General features: G+C 41.6%; 2 protein-coding genes across 2 annotated transcripts in view; both read right to left on the bottom strand.

Moving 5' to 3' along the window:
* itgav (integrin, alpha V) overlaps nucleotides 1–22412 on the bottom strand; it is a 563305-nt gene that overhangs the window by 159601 nt on the left and 381292 nt on the right. The window lies entirely within an intron of this gene.
* LOC133446382 (olfactory receptor 4S1-like) lies at nucleotides 12051–13007 on the bottom strand. Its single transcript, XM_061724400.1, is given in 1 exon segment — nucleotides 12051–13007. A coding segment is annotated over 1 exon segment (957 nt).

The raw sequence follows: 22412 nt of genomic DNA on the forward strand, positions 1-22412 counted from the left end.
TTCACCAGCCAATCAGGATTGGCGTAATGAGATTAATGCTTCTGTGGTCTGCAGCGGGGTGTGCATCCCATAGTGAGATATCTCACTCATTACTCAGAGAACCAGGGTTATGTAAATAATCTAAAGTTTTGCCTGCTTTAAAGGTGAAGTTGATTTTGGGGTTGTGAAAGAAGAGGAGGAGGAGGTGGAAGGTGATTTTACACCTACCAGAGATCCCCCCCCGCCTGTACTTGATCTTTCTCATCTCTCTCCTAACCAGCAGCAGGAGTTGAAGGCCATTGTCCCCCCTGAACTTTTCCAGGAACAGCCAGGAACAACCACTCTGGTTGAAGATGACATCCACTTAAAAAGTGCAATACTGTGTTCACTCTTAAAGGGGACCTATTATGGCATTTAGGGCCCGATTTACTAAAGGTTTGCGTGCGTAAAAACCTGTGCAAACTTGACAGCACCCGCAAACCAAAGTGCCAGCTGATCTACTAACAGCGTGCAAAGAGGACTGCGTCTCTGAAATGCGCAAAATTGCACACGCAATTCAGTTAGTACTTTTGCCCTGATGAATAATCAATATGGGGCATACCCGGCAGAAATCCTAAATACTGGGAGGGGAAGATGCAAATTGCTCCATTTACCACGCGCAATGAGATTTACCAAGCCTGAAACTAGTTGCGCGTATTGTGATTGCGTCTGTATTTAATACGTTCGAAAGGAAGGTGCTAATCTGCTGCTGCTGTTATTGTGGCAAGGAGGCGACATCCAAAATCAAAGAATACGCAGAGAGAGAGTCTTTATTCTGCTGCATGCTATTTTAAAAATGGTTGCACAAGTTTTATTAAAGGCCACTTTTTCTTTAGTTCTCCACCTTATATCTTGCCACCTTCTCTTAATGTGCCCCCTCCACTCGCCCACAAGCAGGCCAAGCCTTTGTGCCAAAACTTTGTATTTTATTGATTACTTATCTTATTGAACGTGAAATCATCCTTCGTAAATTACATTTAATTAAAACCCGTGCTTATTAATCACAAAACACAGGTTAAACATCATGACCAAATCCGCTCCGACCCGCTGTGTCAGGATCAGCGCAGAGACTGCAGCTTCGCCTGAATTATGCTTCTGCGTTAAATCGACGGCCATATGATGGTCCCGTCTGTCACACATTTACTGTCAGTGTTTGCTATATAATATATAATATTTGCAATATACTGTGGACATCTGAATAAAAACTTAACTCATAAATAGATGAATCAAAGCGCTCTCCAGCTCTGTGTCTGATGTCTTTTTCTCCTCAGATTATGCCGAGCACCGCCGGGTAACGCAAACCCGACCAATTCAATATTAAAATCAAATTCAGTCCTGTGGCCCGTTTTTCTATTTCGTATTTTTGTGCCTAAAATTGAAATATGAAAAACCAGACGTTTTTCAGTTTTTTGTGTTACCAACTGCATTTATTCTATCGCAGGTTTTCTCCGATATTGCGTTTCTTTTGTTTAAATTTCTTTGCTGTAGTTCATGAATGTGTTTATTTGCCTCTTCCACTAATATCTCTAACTCCAACTCGTCAAATTTCATTTCGTGCTTGTGACTTGTGACTGTGTTTTCCATCCACTCTCCATGGCGCAGAGTTTGCACTCGCAAACCTTAAGACACGCAACACGTCATTTAAATACTGCTGTTTGCACCTGTTATCAATTGCGCACGCAATCTTAGTTGATCACCCGCAAACCACACGCAAACAGCACGCGCAAACTTTTTCAGTGCACACGCAATTTAGTACTCTTTATTTAGGATCTTAGTAAATCGGGCCCTTAATGTATATTTTAAAAAGGCCTTGAATGTCTTAAAAACAATCTAAAGCTAGTTTTTCTACATAAAACAGAAATTCAGCCTGTGGGCCATGTCTCTAGTTTTACCGCTTCTAACATCATTATCTGTGAGGGATTCTGAGGGGAGGGGAGGCTATGATAATGAGGCTCTGCGCTGATTGGCTGCCTGAATTACATGTAGCAGGGGAAGCACAAAGCCTCGCTCCGGGCTGAAGAGCCGGCTGCGTACACAAAGCGTGTCCCATGCGAGGGAGCTTCGGCGACAAAATAAATTCCATTGCTTTATTTTTTTTGTATTGGACTGTCCTAACTGGCCGCGAGTTTAGCGGTTTCAGTGTGGACAGAGAGTTTCCGATGTCACCCAGCTCGACACGATAGTCGGACGCTTGCATACATTTATGACACGGTGCTAAGCTAAATACTTAGCCCATACAAAGATTATACTTGTAGAAAAATATAAATAACGTAAAAAAAAATAACGTCACTTACCGCTGACTTGTGTGCAGTTGCCAGGTCCGTACTGTGGGCACTGATCCTTTTATGAGGTTAAGTGTCGATGCAAAAACTGTCCCTCGCTGTGGAAGCAGCCACCGCTTCCAAACAATGGCGGACGCTCCGACCGGCAGAGTTAGTTGTGGGCGTGGTTTCAGCTGCGGAGGCCGACCTATGTAAATCTGCTCCCGTCGTGACGTAAGGACGGGCGCAGATTCTGAACGGCTCGTAAAAGTCACATGACACTGGAAGGATCTTCCGGGCGGGGTGAACAGACCCTGCAGAATTTGGCTGCATTCCTCCTTCTCTGAGTTGGCAGGGTGAGGGGAGACCACTTTATATATGTTAAAACAAGAAAAAACTTGTTTTTCATAATAGGTCCCCTTTAAGACTGACTGATCAGTTATTGGGCAACATGATTCATTTATTTTCATCATTCATTACCATTTATTTTTTATCAATTTTTTCTCTGCCTGAGTCTAATTTTTGGAGTTTGGCGCAGTCATGAAGGTGCCCCATGAGTGTGCCTGGGGCCTCATGTACAAAGAGTACGGCGCACAAAAAACGTGCGTACGCCACTTTCTACTCTCACGGTCGGATGTTCAAAAAGTGATTTGAATGTGGAAAGTTGCGGTGAAGGACACGACAGTCCCCACATCACCAGATAAGTTACACACGAGTGGAGCTGCAACACCTCACAACCACGTGAACATATAAAGGTAGGAGCTCAACGGTGGAACCTGTCAATCACAATGTCAGCCTTGGTTCTTTTAGAGAGACCTGCTGATGCAGGATCAGTAGCAAGTCTTCAGGGACCACACTGACCTGCTGGTCCAGGATGAAGACTGGATCATCAGCTGATTCAGGTCACCAAGAGGGTCCTTCTGGATCTCTGCCCTGAACTGGACCAGCTGCTCCGCTTCAGACTAACATGATGCTTTCAGCGGGAGCTGCTGACAGGTCAGACATCACTCAGTCGCAATGACGACCGTATTGGACAACTACTTGAGATAAAAACCTATCATTGAAAGGTTGGTTGGTACTAACTGATGTGACTCAGCAATATATGAATAAAGTTTTTATTGGATGTTTAGGCTACTTTCAGAGTCTTATGTCGAGTCGGAGGAAGGTGCTGCAGGACTCCAGAAAGTGTTTCTCTGGTGATGGAGGCCGGGACCTAGACTGGTCTCTCCTCCCGGTGACAGAGGCCGGGACCTAGACCGGTCTCTCCTGCTGCGGATGCAACACTCCAAGTTACAGCGACTTGGTTCTTTATTTCTCACTTTTGTGCCTCGATAATTACGTTGGCACAATTTGTCTTTATTTTCTGCAGCAGAGGAATCAGATTGTGATGCTTCATGTTTTAAATATAAGTTTATGTTGTTCACATTGTCATACCTAGGAGAGTGGTTATCACGGAAAACCACAATGTATAAGACTCAATACGCATGTACGTTGGGCTTAATCCGTTAGTATATAATACGCGTTTCCCATCGGCCCTGATCGTCTTCACCTGTGTTTCATTAACCCTTGTGTATATCTGGTCTTGTCTTTCCCTGGCTCCCTGCTGGTCCGTACTGTTTTCCTCTCTCCGTGTTTTTCCAAGTCTTAAGGTTTTTATAGTTTTAAGTTCTTGTTTGAGTTCTGGCTTTTTTGTATCCTGCTCAACAGCGCTTTGGTTTTGTTCAAGTTAAATAAATCACAGTTTTTGGAACTCCTGCATCTCTCCTGCATCTGGGTCCTCACATACCCCACCCCTGACAATATTAACATTCAAAAACCCTTACGAACATAATAAAACCACAACTCTTCACGGAACAGAACAAAAATCAAAGAACAATGTTACCCATAATGCAATGCGGTCAACACAACTACAGCACGTTACTGTTTTCTTTTACATCTTAAATCAGAAGAAATTAATTTATTTTTGCATACACAAGAATTCCACGTGTTTTGGACTCCCTGACCATCACCATCGGACCCCCCCAAGGCTGCTCTGCTCCCTGTACCTGTACCAACAGCTGCACCTCCATTCATCAGTCTGTCAAGCTTTTGAAGTTTGCAGACGACACCACCCTGATTGGACTCATCTCTGATGGTGATGAGTCTGCCTACAGGTGAACCATCTGGTGGACCATTTGGTGGACCATCTGGTAAACTGGTGCAGCCAAACCTAACCTATAGCTCAATGCTCTAAAGGCAGTAGAGATGGTTGTGGACGTGTAGACTATGTACTTCCTGTGGCAGCTGAATAAATTAAACCTAGCAAAGACAATGATGGTGCACTTCTACACAGCCATCATTGCGTCTATCCTCACATCCTCCATCACCATCTGTTACACTGCTGCTACGGCCAAGGACAAGGGCAGGGTTCAGCGTGTCAATCAGTCTGCTGAGAAGATGATCGGCTGCAATCTGCCGTCGCTGCAAGACCTGTTCGACTCTAGGACTTTGAAGCATGTAGGATTCTTTCTGACCCCTCCCACCCCAGCCACCAGGACCAAAACCTCTCGCCACAAGAACAGTTTTTTCCCATCTGGCACTGTCCTTATTAACCAGGCCCAGACACTCTTCCTCCCCCCCACACCCCACCTCTGTCATGACACTTCACCTGTACTCTATGCCAGTGATTCTTAACCATAGGGCCGCGGCCCACACTTGGGCCGCGAGCGCCATCTAGTGGGCCGCCAAAAAAAATTCAGTTTTGTACATGTGGGCCGCGAGGGCCGCGGGACTGCATAGCAACTCCCAACCAAATGAGGAGAAGAAGACACTCAGCTAGCTGTACGTGTAATAGTAAGAGAAATGGTGTGTCTTTACAGAGTAAATCCTTCATTTTGCACAGAGTAGGTTTAGATCCGCCAGGATTAGGGATCGATTAATTGGGTCTGCGCCCAGAGCGAGCGAGCGCGGCGTGATCATTTATCCTGATGCGTCCCCGCGGCCGGGGAGGTCGGCTGAGGCTGCCGCTCGGGCGGCGGGCTCCGTCGTTACTGCTGAAGGATGGTAGATGTAGATGCGTGGGCTGTCGTGTCTGCTGGACTGGACTGTTCGGGCTTTCGAAAAAGCATCGGAAAGTAACTGCTGCAGCGCGACCAGAGAGCTGCGGTGCGGGCTGTGCCCTTTCGCAGCTGATCAGGCTCGGATGAACCCGACACACTGAGTCCTGACAACTTATTAATGTAAATAACTTAAAGTAAAATCAAACTAAGTTTTGTCCTCGCTGTATTTTTAAATATGCAACCCGGAATGGACAAATTCATCCTGTTCAGTCTTCCCACTGGGACAAAACCAGTGTCTCATACGTTCAGAGACCGTGGCGTTCAAAGTGCGAAAGTGAAACGCCACTGAAACAAAACACGTTTTTCATCAAACATATCCACTCAAGTCTGAACTGAAGTCACAGAAAAATAAACTGACCATCTTAAAACATTCTGCCCATGTTTGGGTCCAGATACAGCTGTGAAGCAGCTTTCTCCACAGTGAACATAATTAAAACTAAATATCGTTTCAGGCTCAACAATGAGCACCTCCACATGCATATGAGAACCTGACACCATCCAGCCCAGATTTAAAGTCCTGACAGGAGAAGTTAGAGCTCAGTTCTCTCACTGAACAACAGAAAGTGGGGGCATAAGATTATAAGAGGGGAAGAAAGAAAAACTGCAAAACTGGTAAATTGTTAAGATGTGTTTATATTAATTTAGTATAAAAATGTGTTGAGACAATTAACAAAGAAAAGGGGAAATTCAAACTGCTGGTAGAGAAATAAAATAAGATAGCATTTGAAAAATAAAATAAAATCTACTTTATTTTTAAGAGAAAAAATATGTTTAATTCAAGTTAAACATGTTAATTGGCAAATATGTACTTTTTTTAATATAACAGTCAGATGCAGATGTTGATACAACTATGAGGCTACTTGAATACACACACACACACACACACACACACACACACACACACACACACACACACACACACACACATATATATATATATATATATATATATATATATATATATATATATATATATATATATATATATATATATATATATATATATATATATATATATATATATATGATGATGTTCTGGACCTTCGCTTGAGTAAATTTTCTCTAAATGGACCTCTTAAAGTTTTAGTTGAATACCCCTGCTATACAGTGTTTATATTTAATGGGCCCCGGGCCACTCTGTACTGAAAAAATTGGGCCCCAAGGTCAGAAAGGTTAAGAACCCCTGCTCTATGCGTTACACTTGCACTGGGACCACCTGCACATAGTGGGAATCACATACCGTGTATATATATTTATAGTACCTCATATACTGCTAATCCTATTACTTGTTTTTCTATTGTTTATACTGCTACAAATATTACTGTTCCATATTTCCATATTTAGAAAAATATGTTGCAACAACAACGCCAAAACAAATTCCTTCTATGTCCACTAACGTACTGATTTCTGATTTGATGGATTGAATTAATGGTCAGAATGGTATGTAGGAAGTATTTTGGACTAAACACAATTTTTATATTGAATGGTTTTAAGAGACACAGTTTTAAATACACCCCTTTGATTTGTAATGGATGGTTTAGCCAGTTGTCTTTATATACTGGAAGGGGGTTGTGAGATGAAAAAACTTTTTTTTTGTGGATGATGTAACTATGATGTGCACTGTGGAAAAGTTAATGTTCAGTTTAGTTCATATAATTTACAGTTTAAGTTAGAAAGATGATGTTTTCCTTGAATGATACATTAAAAAGTCGCAGTACTGTCTCCTACTGGCTAATTTTGGGATTGCAGCTAAATGTTTAGTCAAATGTTGAAAACTTTATCCAGGAAGTAGAGTCTGTAACAACTAGAGCACATGTCAGGTTCCAGTGAGTGTTGGCGACTACAGCTTACAGCTTGAGTTGCATCGTCGGTATGTATTCATACATTTGTCTGTATTTTGCCATCATATGTTTATGCTTAAGTGGCAACTTTATATTCATAATTATGTTATTTATTTTTCTTTGTAGTTTCACACTTTGCTTCTGCAATAAACCTGTGGAAAGAGAAAACCCAGTCTCCAGTCTTTGCTTGGAGTCGAGTGTTTAGCTGCCTGTCAATACATGCAACAGACGCATTGAGGACAGAACAGTGAAACGACGGCATCGCAGCAAAGACTCGTCTAGCCTTCGCTCAGAAAGAAGTGAGTCCAAAACTCGAAAAAGCTAAATTAGAGGCATCCATTGAGCTCCTGAAATGTGAATCAGAAGCAGCTACAGCTGCAGCAGAGGCAGAAGTTCTTGAAGCTGCAGTTCAATCACAGATAGATGACCAAGATGATATCCCCTCTCTTGAGAGTTCGCACCGGATTGAGAAGTATGTCGTAGCTCAAGCTGCATTTGTGGAGAGAGCTAAAATGCAACAACCACCACCATCTGATAATCCTCCAGGTGACATAGTTGCTCCACTTCGTGGCGCTCATCTCACACACATCCCAGTGGACTTGTACCATCATCAGGGACAAGGCCTCGGCCTGAACAGCCTGCACGTGGACGCCGTACTCCAGCTGTTTCCTTGCATGTTTTGCCCCCCCTTTTCAGCTCCGGCCGGCCATGGTGGAAGTCACGGTCAAGAAGAAAAAGACAGTTGCCATAGCCCCACCTACAAATCTAAACCATCTGAAAACAATGATGGAAACCTCAGCGAGTTTGTCAGGTACTTTGCTCGCCGCGAAATTGTAGCAACAGGCCTCCTTCAGTTTAATGACAAACCACAAAATTACAGAGCTTGGAAACGCTCTTTTGAGAACACAGTGGAGGGTTTATATCTAACTGCAAGTGAGGAGATGGATCTATTGATCAAGTGGCTCGGTAAAGAATCTGCTGAGCATGTTGAACAAATCAGAGCCATACACATCAACCGTCCAGAGGCTGGGCTAAAGATGATCTGGGAGAGACTCAACCAGTGTTACGGCTCAGCAGAAGTAGTTGAGGATGCTCTGTTCAAACGAATTGATAATTTTCCAAAGATCACAAACAGAGAGCACGTGAAGCTGAGAAAATTCAGTGACATACTCATGGAGCTCCAGAGGGCTAAGGAGAAGGGAGACCTCCCTGGCCTCTCTTTCCTGGACTCTGCGAGGGGTTTAAACCCAATCGTGCAAAAACTTCCCTTCTACCTGCAAGAGAAGTGGGTTTCAGTCGGTGCAAGATTCAAACATGATTATCAGGTCTCATTCCCTCCATTTCATGTTTTTGTAGATTTTGTTAGTCAAGAGGCCATTGTTAAAAATGACCCAAGCTTTAACTTTGTGACTCACTTTGACCCTACACCCAGACCTGAGAAACCGTCCTGGAAATTCACAACGGAGAAAGGACGACCTACATTCTTTCAGCCTTGTCCCAACCAGTTCAACATAAAAGAAAGATCCTGTGGGATTCAAATGCCCTATAACAGAATACAAGAAAGTGACAGTTCCAGCTGTAAATCAGACCACCTGGGATGTGGTGTGTTTCAACAAACTAAAAATGGCAGTCCAGTCAACCAAATGTGAACCCAGGGACTGTTGTTGTTCTGAAAGACATTCAGTCTCCAAGAAATGAGTGGCCAGTTGGACTTGTGACCAAGGTGTTTCCCAGCGCTGATGGTAAAGTGCACACTGTGGAAGGTGGCAGGGCCACATGAAACCAAGCTCTTTACCAGACCTATCTCACAGTTAGCAGTTCTTGTTCCCCCAGAGTCATGAATGCTTATTTAAATGTTGTTTTGTGCTTTATAAGAGAGTGGTGTCATTTAACGCCAGACGGGGAGTGTTCAGTTTAGTTCATATAATTTACAGTTTAAGTTAAAAAGATGATGTTTTCCTTGAATGATACATTAAAAAGTCGCAGTACTGTCTCCTACTGGCTAATGTTGGGGTTGCAGCTAAATGTTTTGTCAAATGTTGAAAACTTTATCCAGGAAGTAGAGTCTGTAACAACTAGAGCACATGTCAGGTTCCAGTGAGTGTTGGCGACTACTGCTTACAGCTTGTTTGAGTTGCATCGTCGGTATGTATTCATACATTTGTCTGTATGTTGCCATCATATGTTTATGCTTAAGTGGCAACTTTATATTCATAATTATGTTATTTATTTTTCTTTGTAGTTTCACACTTTGCTTCTGCAATAAACCTGTGGAAAGAGAAAACCCAGAGTCTTGCTTGGAGTCGAGCTGCCTGTCAATACATTCAACAGACGCATTGAGGACAGAACAGTTAAAGTAAAAAGGACCAGAGCTCTGTCAATACTGCGACTCCATGTTTCTTTGTTTTAGTGGTAGCCTTCAGTGAACACTGTCATCCTGCAGCATGTAAGTGTTTTCCCCTGACAAAAACCTTACAGACCGGCAATTTATTCTAGGTTTTGTGCGTATTATCCCAATGTAGAGTGGGGGGTTTTCTTTTAATCTCAATCACTACCAACGTATGTTTAAAAAAACAAATGCAAGTAGCATCTGTTTGTTTCTTTCCCTCTTTCTTCTTTTTTTGCATTCTTCTTTTTCATCTCCTTTTACGCTGCTGGCCATTTGCAGACCCCTGCAGACCTCTCACACCCAGGACCCCTCCCCTCTGGACGGCACTACAGAGCACTGTACGCCAAAACCTCCAGACACAGAAACAGTTTCTTCCCCCAAGCTGTTGCTCTGATGAACTCTCATCACTCATAGTCCCAGAGAATCAATCACTGTGCAATATTATTAATAACCACAATCATATGCTGTAACAATGCACCTTTCACTAACCATCTCTACCTCATACTGCTGCACCTTTCACTTTTAAAATTTTTTATTTATATTAATAAGAGCCTCTATTTACTGTACAGTGAGCGAAATAACCAGAGTCAAATTCCCTGTCTGGCAAGTTCAAACTTGGCTTATAAACCTGATTCTGATTCTGATTTGTGAACAGAAAAAAATGTGCATTAACGCTGGGGCCAAGGAGGAGGTCGGCCCTGTTAGAGGTTCCTGTCTGGCAGGGTGACCCTGAACTCCTGCTAGTGGAAACAATCCTTTCTTTTCTTCATCCTGTCTGTTTGTTTACATGTCTACACAGTCATCCTTTGGATTTTCTTGTTCTGTTGGAGGTCCTATTTGTCATTACTCTTGGAAACCTGGCTGTGCAGTGTATTTTTGTTTAATTAAAGTATTATTTTTCTTGTTTTTTTTTTTACACTTCTGATGGCTCTTACTCTCCTACATTTGGGTCCTGGATTTCGTGGCTGTGACTTAATGAACCAGCCAGACATGGACCCAGCAGGAGGATGCATTAGTTTTAAAAATGTGCGCCTTTTGATTTGGGAGTGTGCTGAGACGGCTACTTGCCTGGCATTAGGAGGCCGCAGAAGCACCCAGCTGTGGTGGTTAAGTGGTTGGCACTGCGTGTTGCCTCAGGGCAAGAAAATCCTGGTTTGACTCCAGGGCCTGGCGGGACATTTTCTGTTTCCATGGGTTCTCTCTGGGTATTAGAGCTTCCCCCCACAGTCCAAAAAACATGTATGTCTAGGTTAATTAACTATTTTAAATTATGAGTGTGAATGTTTGGTTGTTTGTCTCTCCCTGGGCTTGCAGGGTTGCATCAGGAAATTTCGTGTCCTGCCTTAATCAAATTTCACAAGTTTCACTAAGATGTCAGAAATATGACATTCCCATTATTGTTAATACAAATGACACAGCTTGAAAAGTATCAGGTGTACATGTGTGCCATTTCAGAGGGCTGTAATGTTCACATGAAAGTTTGATGTAAGATACTTACAGTTATGAATGTGAACCATGAGATCTTTACTGGAGAAAAACAGTATAAAAATTAGACCTCATTGCTGGAATAATGAATGTAGCATGAGAGTGCTGGTTTTTACTGATTTATGCCATGCCATACATGCTTTGCCAATACAAAACTGTTAAATGATCACAAAAAACTGTACATAAGACAAGAATATTGTTTATTTAGTTATATTTTTCATTGTTAACAATGTCAGTTCAGCTGACCCTCACATACATAGTATTTCTTCCCCTGTTTGAGCATATAATGAAATCATATTTGGTGTATTATATTCATATGAGGAAACATCTCAAATCAAGCACGGGGAGAACATGCAAACTCTACACAGAAAGGCCGGACCCGGGAGTCGAACCAGGAACTTCTTTCTGTGAGGCAACAGTGCTAACCATTAAGTACTAAAAATCCACTATCAGAATTTACTTAAAGATCAACTTACATATAACAAATTATACTAATGAAGTCACTAGCAAGCAATTGATCCCGTGGGCAAATTCAAGATTGTATTCATTAAATATATATATAGATAGGAAACTGAAATGTTATGCACTATTCGATTACTGTTAGAATACTGTTGAAATATTAGATTAGAATTTGAATACTATTAAAGTGAACAATCCAGAGTAACAACAGTACTTTGACATTACTTCACATTGAGGCTTCATTAAAAATAAAAATGAAATAAAAAAAATTAAATGTTAGCTTATTCATGAAAACAGACTGTAATAATAAAAAAGATTGTATGTATAAAGCAATTACAACTTGTAGGTCTCTGCCACCTTTCTTTGCAACATTTTTGAGAATATTGCAAGTAGGTATTTTGTTAGTAGGACAGCAGAGCAAAAACATATAATACAGGCTGTGCTTTTGAACTCACACAGTGTAAAATAGTTAATAAAAAAATAAGGACACGGTATATGTTTAAAGTTTGTTTGAGCAGAACAGCTTCTTTAGATGTTTAGAAATTTCTTTCATTTTAAATCCATAGATGACTGGGTTAAACAAAGGATGATACAGAACTATTTGTAACGTCAATATTAAACGTGCAGTTTTTGATAAATCTGATTTCACTCTTGCCATAATTACATCATATGCAGTAAACCAGGTGATGCTTAATAAAACCAACAGATGGGGTAAGCAGGTCTCAGCTGCCTTTCTCCTGACCTGTTTACAACTTCTGTAGGTTATTATAAATATCTTTACATATGTAAAAATTGTGAAGAGCATAGGAAGTATTATCAGATCGAATAAAGCAAGTAAACCAAATAGAGTGATTGCTTTTGAGCTTACACACTGAAGGGTATACATTGTATTGTTACAGAATATTCCTCTTAATTCCATGTTACATATTTTAGCTTTAGCACTCAGTATTGCCTGAACAGCAATATGACTAGCAGGCAGAGTCCAAGATAGAACCAGGAAAATATTTACAGTAGCTTTCCCCATGATCGTTGTATATCTCAGAGGTTTACATATAGACACATATCTGTCATAAGCCATGGCTCCTAAGAGTATGAATTCAGAACTACCTATAGAGTAAAACATGAAAAACTGAAAAAGACAGGCTGAATAAGATATGATCTGTTTTTCTGATAAAACGTCAATCAAGATTTTCGGGTAAACAGTGATGCTGTAAAGAAATGAGTTAACAAGCAAAGCTGCAATAAAGATGTACATCGGCTCATGAAGGTTTTTGTGAATCCAGATAAGGTACACAATAATACAGTTGCTGAATATTATTAAGATAAACAGAATAAAAAAAACAAAAAAATATAAATATCTGTATTTGTTAATTTCCACATATCCAGAAAGAGTAATCTGGGAAACATTTAACTTATCATCGAGTAATGCCATTTAAAAACTATAAAACACATACATTTAATGTAAACTCAAATCAAACCTAGACTGTGCGTCTCTTTGCCTGAATCATTTGCAGACTTGATAAACTCAGAGTGAACTATTCCGAGTAAAGTGTTAGAGTCTGTGTAAAGTTGTTTTATCATATTGGTTCCCCCTCCAAGGATGTCCTCTCTGGAGTGTTACACTTCCCAGTATGTATTACAAGACAGTAAAGTATTACGTAATGTTTTCAACTTACAAGTTTAGTCAGTTTGAAAGCTAATTAAAAGTAGACATGATAAAATATAACATGGCTTGAATCAGGAAACAAATAGCAGTGGGAATTTAAAGTTAAAAAGAAAGATTTAAGGTACTTGGAAAACTATCTTTTACACGATAGGCCACCTTAGATTAAATGATACATACACACACACATATATATATATATATATATATATATATATATATATATATATATATATATATATATGAAAATATCCCCCCCACCATGACACTCCCGCCACCAGCCTGAACCGTTGATACGAGGCAGGATGGATCCATGTTTTCATGTTGTTGAATCCAGATTTTGACCCGACCATCCGAATGTTGCAGCAGAAACCGAGACTCATCAGACCAGGGAACGTTTTTCCTTCTTCTCTTGTCCAGTTTTGGTGATTCTGTGTGAATTGTAGCCTCAGTTTCCTGTTCTTAGCTGACAGTGTGGTTCTGCTGCTGTAGCCATCCGCCTCAAGGTTGGATGTGTTGTTCGTTCAGAGATGCTCTTCTGCAAACCTTGGTTGTAACAAGTGGTTATTGGAGTTCCTGTTGCCTTTCTATCAGCTCCAACCAGTCTGGTTATTCGCCTCTGACCTCTGGCTTCAACAAGGTATTTGCTGTAAACCGTAGGGATGGTTGTGGGTGTAAATCCCAGTAGATCAGCAGTTTCTGAAACACTCAAACCAGCCGGTCTGGCACCAACAACCATACCAAAGTCACTTAAATCACTTAAATCAGTTGGACAGGTGTACCTACAGTAATAAAGTAGCCGGTGAGGGGATATTGGGAAATTACTGGCAGGAAAAAAAAATTGTTTTACTTTATTTTTCTTTTTTCTAGTCTTTTCATGCTGATGAATTTTTCATAGGTAAATGCATTATTTGGAGCAAAAAGAATAAGCCAAGAGCTTCAGAGTCTCAACCCTGCGACCTAAGGTTGAAGCAATTTTCTTCAACCTTGGGTCTCAGGGCCCACTGTAAAGCATGTTCTAGATGTGCGTAGACCTTGATGACAAGCTGATGTGATCCAATTATTTGAATTGTCTGTTGGAGCAGAGCAAATTTACATGTACCTGGGTTAAAGAAAACTGATTTATGATCACATAAATTTATGTTTATGATAACAACTCAGGGTTTTACCACCACTTATATAAACCGAGGCCATTTGCCCTTCAGTAGAAAACACAGCTTCCATCCATTTCTGTGCCTTTAGATTTCAACAATTTATTTTCAGTCCGCTAATGGCCTCCCAAGAACAACGTATGTGTGTAGTACTGGGTTGTGTTACGGTTCAGGGATGTGGAATACAGAAGGAGACGTAGACAGATAGTAGATTAACAGTTTTCAATATTGAGATGGCAGAACAGATTTGTGATGAGGGAGATGGGCAGTCATTTAAATCCAAGTGGGTTGACGCAGATGGCGAGTAGAGCAAATCCAGAGGTAGAGAAAGACAACCAGGTGACAGATCCAGGAGATTGAGGCAGGCAGATGGCGGCGCTGCCAGAACTAGTCTTGGAGCCGACATGTTTGACAGAAGGGTTTACGATCCAGCACAGTCCCTCGGGAGTATTTGTAGACTGAGGGTGATCATCAGATGGGGAACAGGTGTGGAGTCATGGCCCTGCCTTCTGCCTGCTCACACCAGCCACAGTGGTCATGACAGGTTGTCCTGAGTCAGAAGAATGGACTATCTATCTTCAAGGTCTGCACAAGTATGTTAATGACACATTCATTTGAATCAGGTCTACGGGTTTCATGAACAGAAATCTTTTTTGACGGTGTAGTGTGTGCAGGGCCTTCTGAGACAGCCCCACCAGTTTCTGAAGAGGGGTTTTGAAGCTTAATTTTTTTAATTTTCTTTCTGTTGAAGTAGGAAAACATCTAAAGAATGCAGGACAGTTCCCCTTAAGGACTGAAACTGGGGGGGGCGTGGGGGCGAGTGCACCTGCCCGCGTCGGCGGCCAGGGCGGCTCTGTCTCTCCGGGCAGGCTGGCCCCCTGCCGGGTGGGGGTCGTTGGCCTGGAGGGTGAGGGCCTCCTGGCCACATGTCCGGCCCGGACCGGGTGGCCGGGGATTGCCTGGGTCGCGGTCCGCTGCCGCTGGATCCCTGGCTGCTTCTTCCCGTGTCGTTGGGGCCCCGCCCGCGGGCCCCCTCGGCCGCCACCGGTGGGGGCGTTTGTGTGTATACACACACACACACACACACACACACACACACACACACACACACACACACACACACACACACACACACACACACACACATAGTCATATACATACACACATACACACACATAGATATATACACTGGGTTGTTCACCTGCACGCTTGCTCTGTAGTTTTTAGGGTTAGGTAGCGGTAGCTTAGCTCAGACCGTATTCGGATCTCGAGATTTGGGTCGATTGCTGCTCGTGTTTTGGTCGGCTCCGTGTCGGTTTTGTGTTTCGTTTGTGGTTTTTGTTGCAGATTTTCAGTGCTTGACGTGTACCTCCATGTGTTCCTGCTTCCTGGATTGGCAGTCTTCTACACTCATGACCCTAAACCTGCACCCTAGTACTGGCATACATTATGGTAGTAGTATGATCAACCACATCAACTGGAGAGATCCATACAATACTGTCTCCCTAAAGTGGTCTGTGGAGATCCTGACCCCACAAGACTAATTCCAGATGACAAAAAGTACATTTTATTTGACACATTATTTTTTTGATGACCATAGAAAGGTTAAGACATGGCTAGAAATATGTCTTTAATGAGTCTGTTAACATTGATGCATTAATAGTACATCCGCACAAATTGTGTTTAAGGCCACTTTTTTCTTTTTCTTTTACGCAAGATTACCTCACTTGAAATGTTTGTAGTATGACTATCAGCCCAACCTGCTGTTTGAAGGAACAAGAAGCGAAGCAGCTTTAATAGACAAAAGTATAATAGCCTAAAGCCTAGGTCACCTGACCTATTGTTTTACTGAAGAGTGATTTTGAAGACTCTTTGAAGAAAACTAACCAAACACCCCAGCACAGCGAGCTGCTGATTTCAAGTCGCAGAACAAGTGTAACGAGTTTGGACAAAATGTGACAACAATGTCAACAGAAAGTTGGTGGTCTAAAGTGATGTTTTGACTTGATGTGTGTGGAAGGAAGCATAAAGCACTTTCTTAGTATGATGCAATCTGTTGGAAAACACGAGCATGATCCCTTGAGGCAAACTTGAATATACCGTATAATAATTGTATTTGTCTAAAGAGTGTCCTGAGGTGGTGTTAGGATACTGTCTTATGTGTCATTAGTGTCCGCTGCCATGGCCTCCCATGTGTGCCGCCTGCAGGGTGGTAAACAACAGACCAGGCCTCAGAGGAGCGGTCTGGTGCAGCCGGTCTCAAAGCATCATTATGACCCTGCAGCCACAGGGACGCCGACTCCTGTCACACTGATCCATCATGATGCAACACGACAAACACATGGATGCCTTTGACACCAGAGAACAGTCATTTTTACTTTTACTTTCTTGACCGCAAAGTAAGAGTCATGATTCCCAGTCATAAAAAACCAATGTACAAAATACCTAATTAATAAAAGTTGTTTTATTGAGTTTGTTTGTATTGACTGCAGGCCTCTTTAAGTAAGTGTTTATAATCACATTAAACAAAGTTCATGTAAATGTGGCTGTCTTTATCAAGAAAAAAGAACAAAATTCAGAAAATATTATAAGTGTTCATTGTCCCACAATTTAAAACAAAATATGCATTCAGAAAATGTTTTCCATTAAATCATGCTATGTGTAAAGAATATGGTAATTAAAGGTACAGATGCACCAACCTTGTGGTTGGTGCATCTGAGCCATCTTGGAACTATTTCCAAGTTCTTTTAAAGTTTGTCGATGTTGAACTTATTTCCTACTTCAGTGTCACGGACAGAATGAGTTAAAGTACATTTTAATCCATACGATCATCACATCATGTAAGTTCAAGGGCAGCATGATGGCAGCATTTCCCCACAACTGGAGATGTCCACAGGCCTTTCTGTGTGGTTTGTAAGTTTTTTCCATGTATTTGGGTTTCCTTCGGGTTTCAGTGGAAAAAATATATACGTTAGGCTAATTGGTGATTCTAAATTGCCCACAGGGTTGAACTTGAACATGTGAAGTTGCTTGTCTGTGTGTGGCCCAGTAATGGACCACCAGGATGTCCAGGATGTAATCCTGCTTTTACCTGAAAGAGCTGGGATACGTTCCAACAGGCCCAGCATGAAGATAAAGAGAGATATAGATATACTATAAATAAGAAGTAGATATGAACACCACAAACAAACTTGTTGGCCCAACATTTACAAACAATATATAAACTACAACTACAGCGCTAAAAAATGTAGAAAACAATAAACACTAAACACCTAAATACACAAAAGAAAAACAGTCTCTAAAAGTTAATTCCCTTTATGCAGCATGTTTTATACTTCCTGTGCTCTACAGATAAGACAAAAAAATTACTTTTCAAATGAAAACAATTTTAAAAAGTGATTTTAGTGGTTTTAGGTAGTTTAGGTAGTTTTATGTAACTTGTAGACTCCCTTAAATCTCCCTTAAAGCGTGTTTGTGTTCTGCAGTGACGGTAAAGCACCACCAGAGGGCGACATACCTTCTAATTTAGCTCAAATGTAAACTTTTTCTTCTTTTATACTTTTTCTCTTTTATTCACATTGTGCAGCAAATTTATTGTCCAATAAATCCAATCCATTATGAACAATCACTGGATTCTCATTCATTTGTGTCCACACTAAAGTTTTCCAAGTGGATTGTCAGAGGAAAATCAACCCCCAAGGTTTATGTGAGGTCACAAATCACTGTAGTATAGTGACATATTGAAATTAGTTTTAAAAGGAGACATACATACATTCACACTCACCCCTCCACAAAGTCATAAAAAAGCAAGTTTTGACAGGTACTGTACATGTTGAACTGCTACAATGTTGGATGTTCGTTGTGCAAAATCTACATGTCGTTCTTCTGTCATCTCATCGAGCCTGGGAAGGTCTGAAAAGGTGTTTTTCAGAGAGCCGTTTAAAATTGCAGGATACTGTGACATCAGGCCAGACTCTCTTATCAAATGAGTCTCACATTGACAGCCGTACCACCGGTACTGAATAAGGCGAACCGATTGCAGAAGGTCGGATGTGATTTTATGTGATGACTCACAGACTCGACCGCCTCTACTCAACAACCAAGCTGAATGCAGAAGTAATGATAATTGCTTGGCTCAACATATTTTTTGCTGCAAAACTAACAGCAGTGTTTCACAGGCATTCCAACTCCACTTTGCACCATTGTGGGTATCTTTTATTGATACTCGTGTGATTGTAACTCCGTGCTGAATGCTTTCTTTTGGAGTGATTGCATGCCAACCAAAAGGCACACAGAAATAGTTTACTCTGAAACTGTTGATTCTGCTCCTGGTAATCAAAGTCAAACCCAAAGAACTGATTCTTTGTTCATTGTTTTTACTTACACCTTTAGAAGTTACACCTAATCTAACATCTTGCTACATTTGTTGCATCTCACATGTGAGTGTGTAAAGTTAAAGTGTCTCTAGCCCCTAAAGCCAGCTGCTGTGAACAGCGGCATATAAACACAACAGAAAACCGAGTTGCTGAACTGCATCTCTCCTGTATTTGTCATCACACATGCTTTAACTTTGAAATTAAAGGCCAAATTAAGCTATGTACTGGTGATTCAATGATATAAGTGTTTGATTTGTTTGTTGAAAACACCGGGCATCAGAGATGTAAGAATTTGGCAAAAAGTTAAACTATCCCCAAAGTGAAGAAAGTGTTTTCTGGTTGTGGGAGTGATGAAAGGATGGTGTCATGTGTGTCATTAGTGTCCGCTGCCTCCCGTGTGCCGGCTGCTCTGCAGTAAACAACAGGCCTCAGAGGAGCGGTCTGGTGCAGCCGCTCTCAAGACATCATTATGACCCTGCGGTCGCAGGAACGCCGACTCGTGTCGCACTGGTCCATCGTGATGAAACAAACACAATGCATTTCACACAAGAGACCTTTAACTGTAACTATAACGAGTTACAAAGCAGATGACATGTCCTCGGAGAACGGTCAGCTCAAAACACTTCATTTAGAAAGTTTAGTTTAGCTTCAACAAAATAGTTTGATGCAGATTTTATTGTCCACCTTTTTCCACTGATTTTCAGTCATCTGTAAACAGATGAATGATAGAAATGATTTAGATGAACAGAGATGATTCACTGTGTTCAAATTAGAATTAGACAGTTTCTCCTTCATGAATTATAAAAACAACCACAACAGAATTTGTTGGTGTAGCATTTGCTTTTCCTTTGTTTTCAAATAGTTGTTTAAGAATATTTCCAGTTTATCACTTTATTCTGGACTTTTCTTCAGTTCAGTTAAAACACTGAACTCTGATTAAATTCCAGAAACACTAAAGTTATTTATATATAAACACGCCTGGCTTTTCACAGCTGGAGGCCTGAAGGAAGATTTTATTGGGTTTTAATGTTGTCTGGTTTAAACTTGAAACCGGAAACAATACTAGAGCTACAACAATACCATAACTCTAAACGATTTATAAACTACAACAATGACTTTATGAAGCCAGACATAAAGTCTTTTAAATGATTGAAATTCAAAGTAACAAAGGAACCATCAGTAACACTACGCTGCCAGGGACTCAGATCCTGCAGGGCCACACGTTCCCCCTGCTGAAGCCAGTACATGTCCAGGCCCGTCTGAAGTTTGCTAGAGAGCATTTGGATGATGCAGAAGAGGATTGGGAGAATTTTATATGGTCAGATGAAACCGAAATAGAACTTCTTGGTAGAAACACAACTTGTCGTGTTTGGAGGAGAAAGAAAGCTGAGTTGCATCCAAAGAACACCAAACCTACTGTGAAGCATGGGGGTGGAAACATCATGCTTTGGGGATATTTTTCTGCAAAGGGACCAGGACGACTGATCCGTTTAAGGGAAGGTATGAATGAGGCCATGTGTCGTGAGATTTTGAGTGAAAACCTCCTTCCATCAGCAAGGCATTGAAGATGAAACGTGGCTGGGTCTTTCAGCATGACAATGATCCCAAACACATCGCCCGGGCAATGAAGGAGTGGCTTCGTAAGAAACATTTCAAGGTCCTGGAGTGGCCTAGCCAGTCTCCAGATCTCAACCCCATAGAAAATCTTTGGAGGGAGTTGAGAGTCCGTGTTGCCCAGCGACAGCTCCAAAACATCACTGCTCTAGAGGAGATCTGCACGGAGGAACGGGACAAAATACCAGCAACAGTGTAGAAAACCTTGTGAAGACTTACAGAAAACGTTTGACCTCTGTCATTGCCAACAAAGAGTATATAACAAAGTGTTGAGATGAACAGTTTTTATTGACCAAATACTTATTTTCCACTATAATTTGCAAATACATTCTTTAAAAATCAGACAATGTTATTTTCTGGATTTCTTTTTTTCACTTTGTCCCGTATAGTTGAGATATACCTGTGATGAAAATTACAGGCCTCTCTCATCTTTTTAAGTGGGAGAAGTTGCACAACTGGTGTCTGACTAAATACTTTTTGCCTCACTGTATGCCCTGATAATATTCAGGTATACTGCTGTTTTAGGCCCCGTTTACACGGGGCAAAAACGGAGGCGTTTTCATGCGTTTTGGCCGTTCGTTTACACGGAAACGGAGGTCAAAGCCCCCAAAAAAGATCATTTCTGAAAACTCCGGCCAAAGTGGAGATTTTCAAAAACGTTTGCGTCTAAACGTTTGCGTCTAAACAGAGAAAACGGAGGAAAACGGAGATTTACGTCACATTATGCAACAGAAACGTCACCAGCAGCGTCATGAGTGCGACCTGTGTTTACAATTTGTTTGGCCACCGTCAATATTTTCTTTTATTTTACCTGTTTTAAATTCTCTCAGACTCTCGTTCCGTCACCGTGTCCACACTGCATGCGACGCGAGCGAGCGTCAGCGTCAAAAACAGTTCCATTGCTTTATTTTTTATTAAACTGTTTACACTGGTTGCGAGCGACGCAGTGCCGTTTTGAGCTGGACTTTTGTCGCACGCCCTGCTTCTATTTTCTTCCTGTCGCTCGCTTTGAAAGCCGGTTGAAAGTTGAAAAAAAAGTGTAAAGCGCTGTAGGAAACAGTCATTTCAATAAAAGAACCTCAATAAAGTGGCAGCTGCTGGAGGGAGATCGCCAGGGAGCTGGAAGGTTCTGATAAAATAATAAGATATAATAAGAATCTTATCTTAATCTTATCAGGGCTTAATTTGTGCCGGATCCAACAAGATCTGGTACCTATTTGATAATTTCTCGTGTCCTCTGCTTTTCCCCACGTCCCAGTAATGATCTGACATGTTTGCTGCATTTAACACCACGAACACGCCGGTCACCACACGCCGTTATTTTGTTCGTTTTTTTCCCCACTTTGGTCGGACGTTAGACCTGCTTCTATTTTCTTCCTGCCGCCTTGTCTAGGAGTTCTTTTAGGAGTTTCTTTCAGGAGCGCACGGGCGGTTGGTGGGGCGAATAAAAAGCGAGTCTCGGGCGGGTGAATAAAGGCTGATTTATGGTTCCGCGTAAAATCGGCGTAGCCTACGGCGTAGGGTACGCGGCGACGCGCACCATTCGGTGAGTGCGCCGCGTACCCTACGCCATAAGGTCTGCGTTGGTGTAACGCGGAACCATAAATCAGCCTTTTAAAAGGCGAGTCTCAGCTGTCAATCAGAAGAACGTGGTAGAACGTGGGGCCGATAACGCGTTCAGTGTTTCAGGACAGAGCGCGTCCGATGCCATAAATCAGCCTTAACTGGAAGTTACACGTGTCATTTGTTGATGTTTTTTCCAGGATTCTGATTGGCTGGCATGACGTTACCAGCGTTTTCATGCGAGTCCGTGTAAACGAGGATATTTTTGAAAACGCAGAGGGGAAAATATCCGTTTTTGTAAATACCTGGCTACGTGTAAACGTGGCCTTAGTGGCCACTAATATCAAGACAAGGAAGCTCCTCATGATGCACGAGGACTTCGAGGAAGTAGTTGACATCGAGAAATCCTAACAGAGGCTGGAAAAGGCTAGACTGAGGAACAACGTGGAAGCATTAATCATAGCAGCACAAGAACAGGCCTTGAGCACAAGAAC

Source organism: Cololabis saira, chromosome 6 (assembly GCF_033807715.1).
Source record: "Cololabis saira isolate AMF1-May2022 chromosome 6, fColSai1.1, whole genome shotgun sequence".
In the NCBI taxonomy this organism is placed as follows: Eukaryota; Metazoa; Chordata; class Actinopteri; order Beloniformes; family Belonidae; genus Cololabis; species Cololabis saira.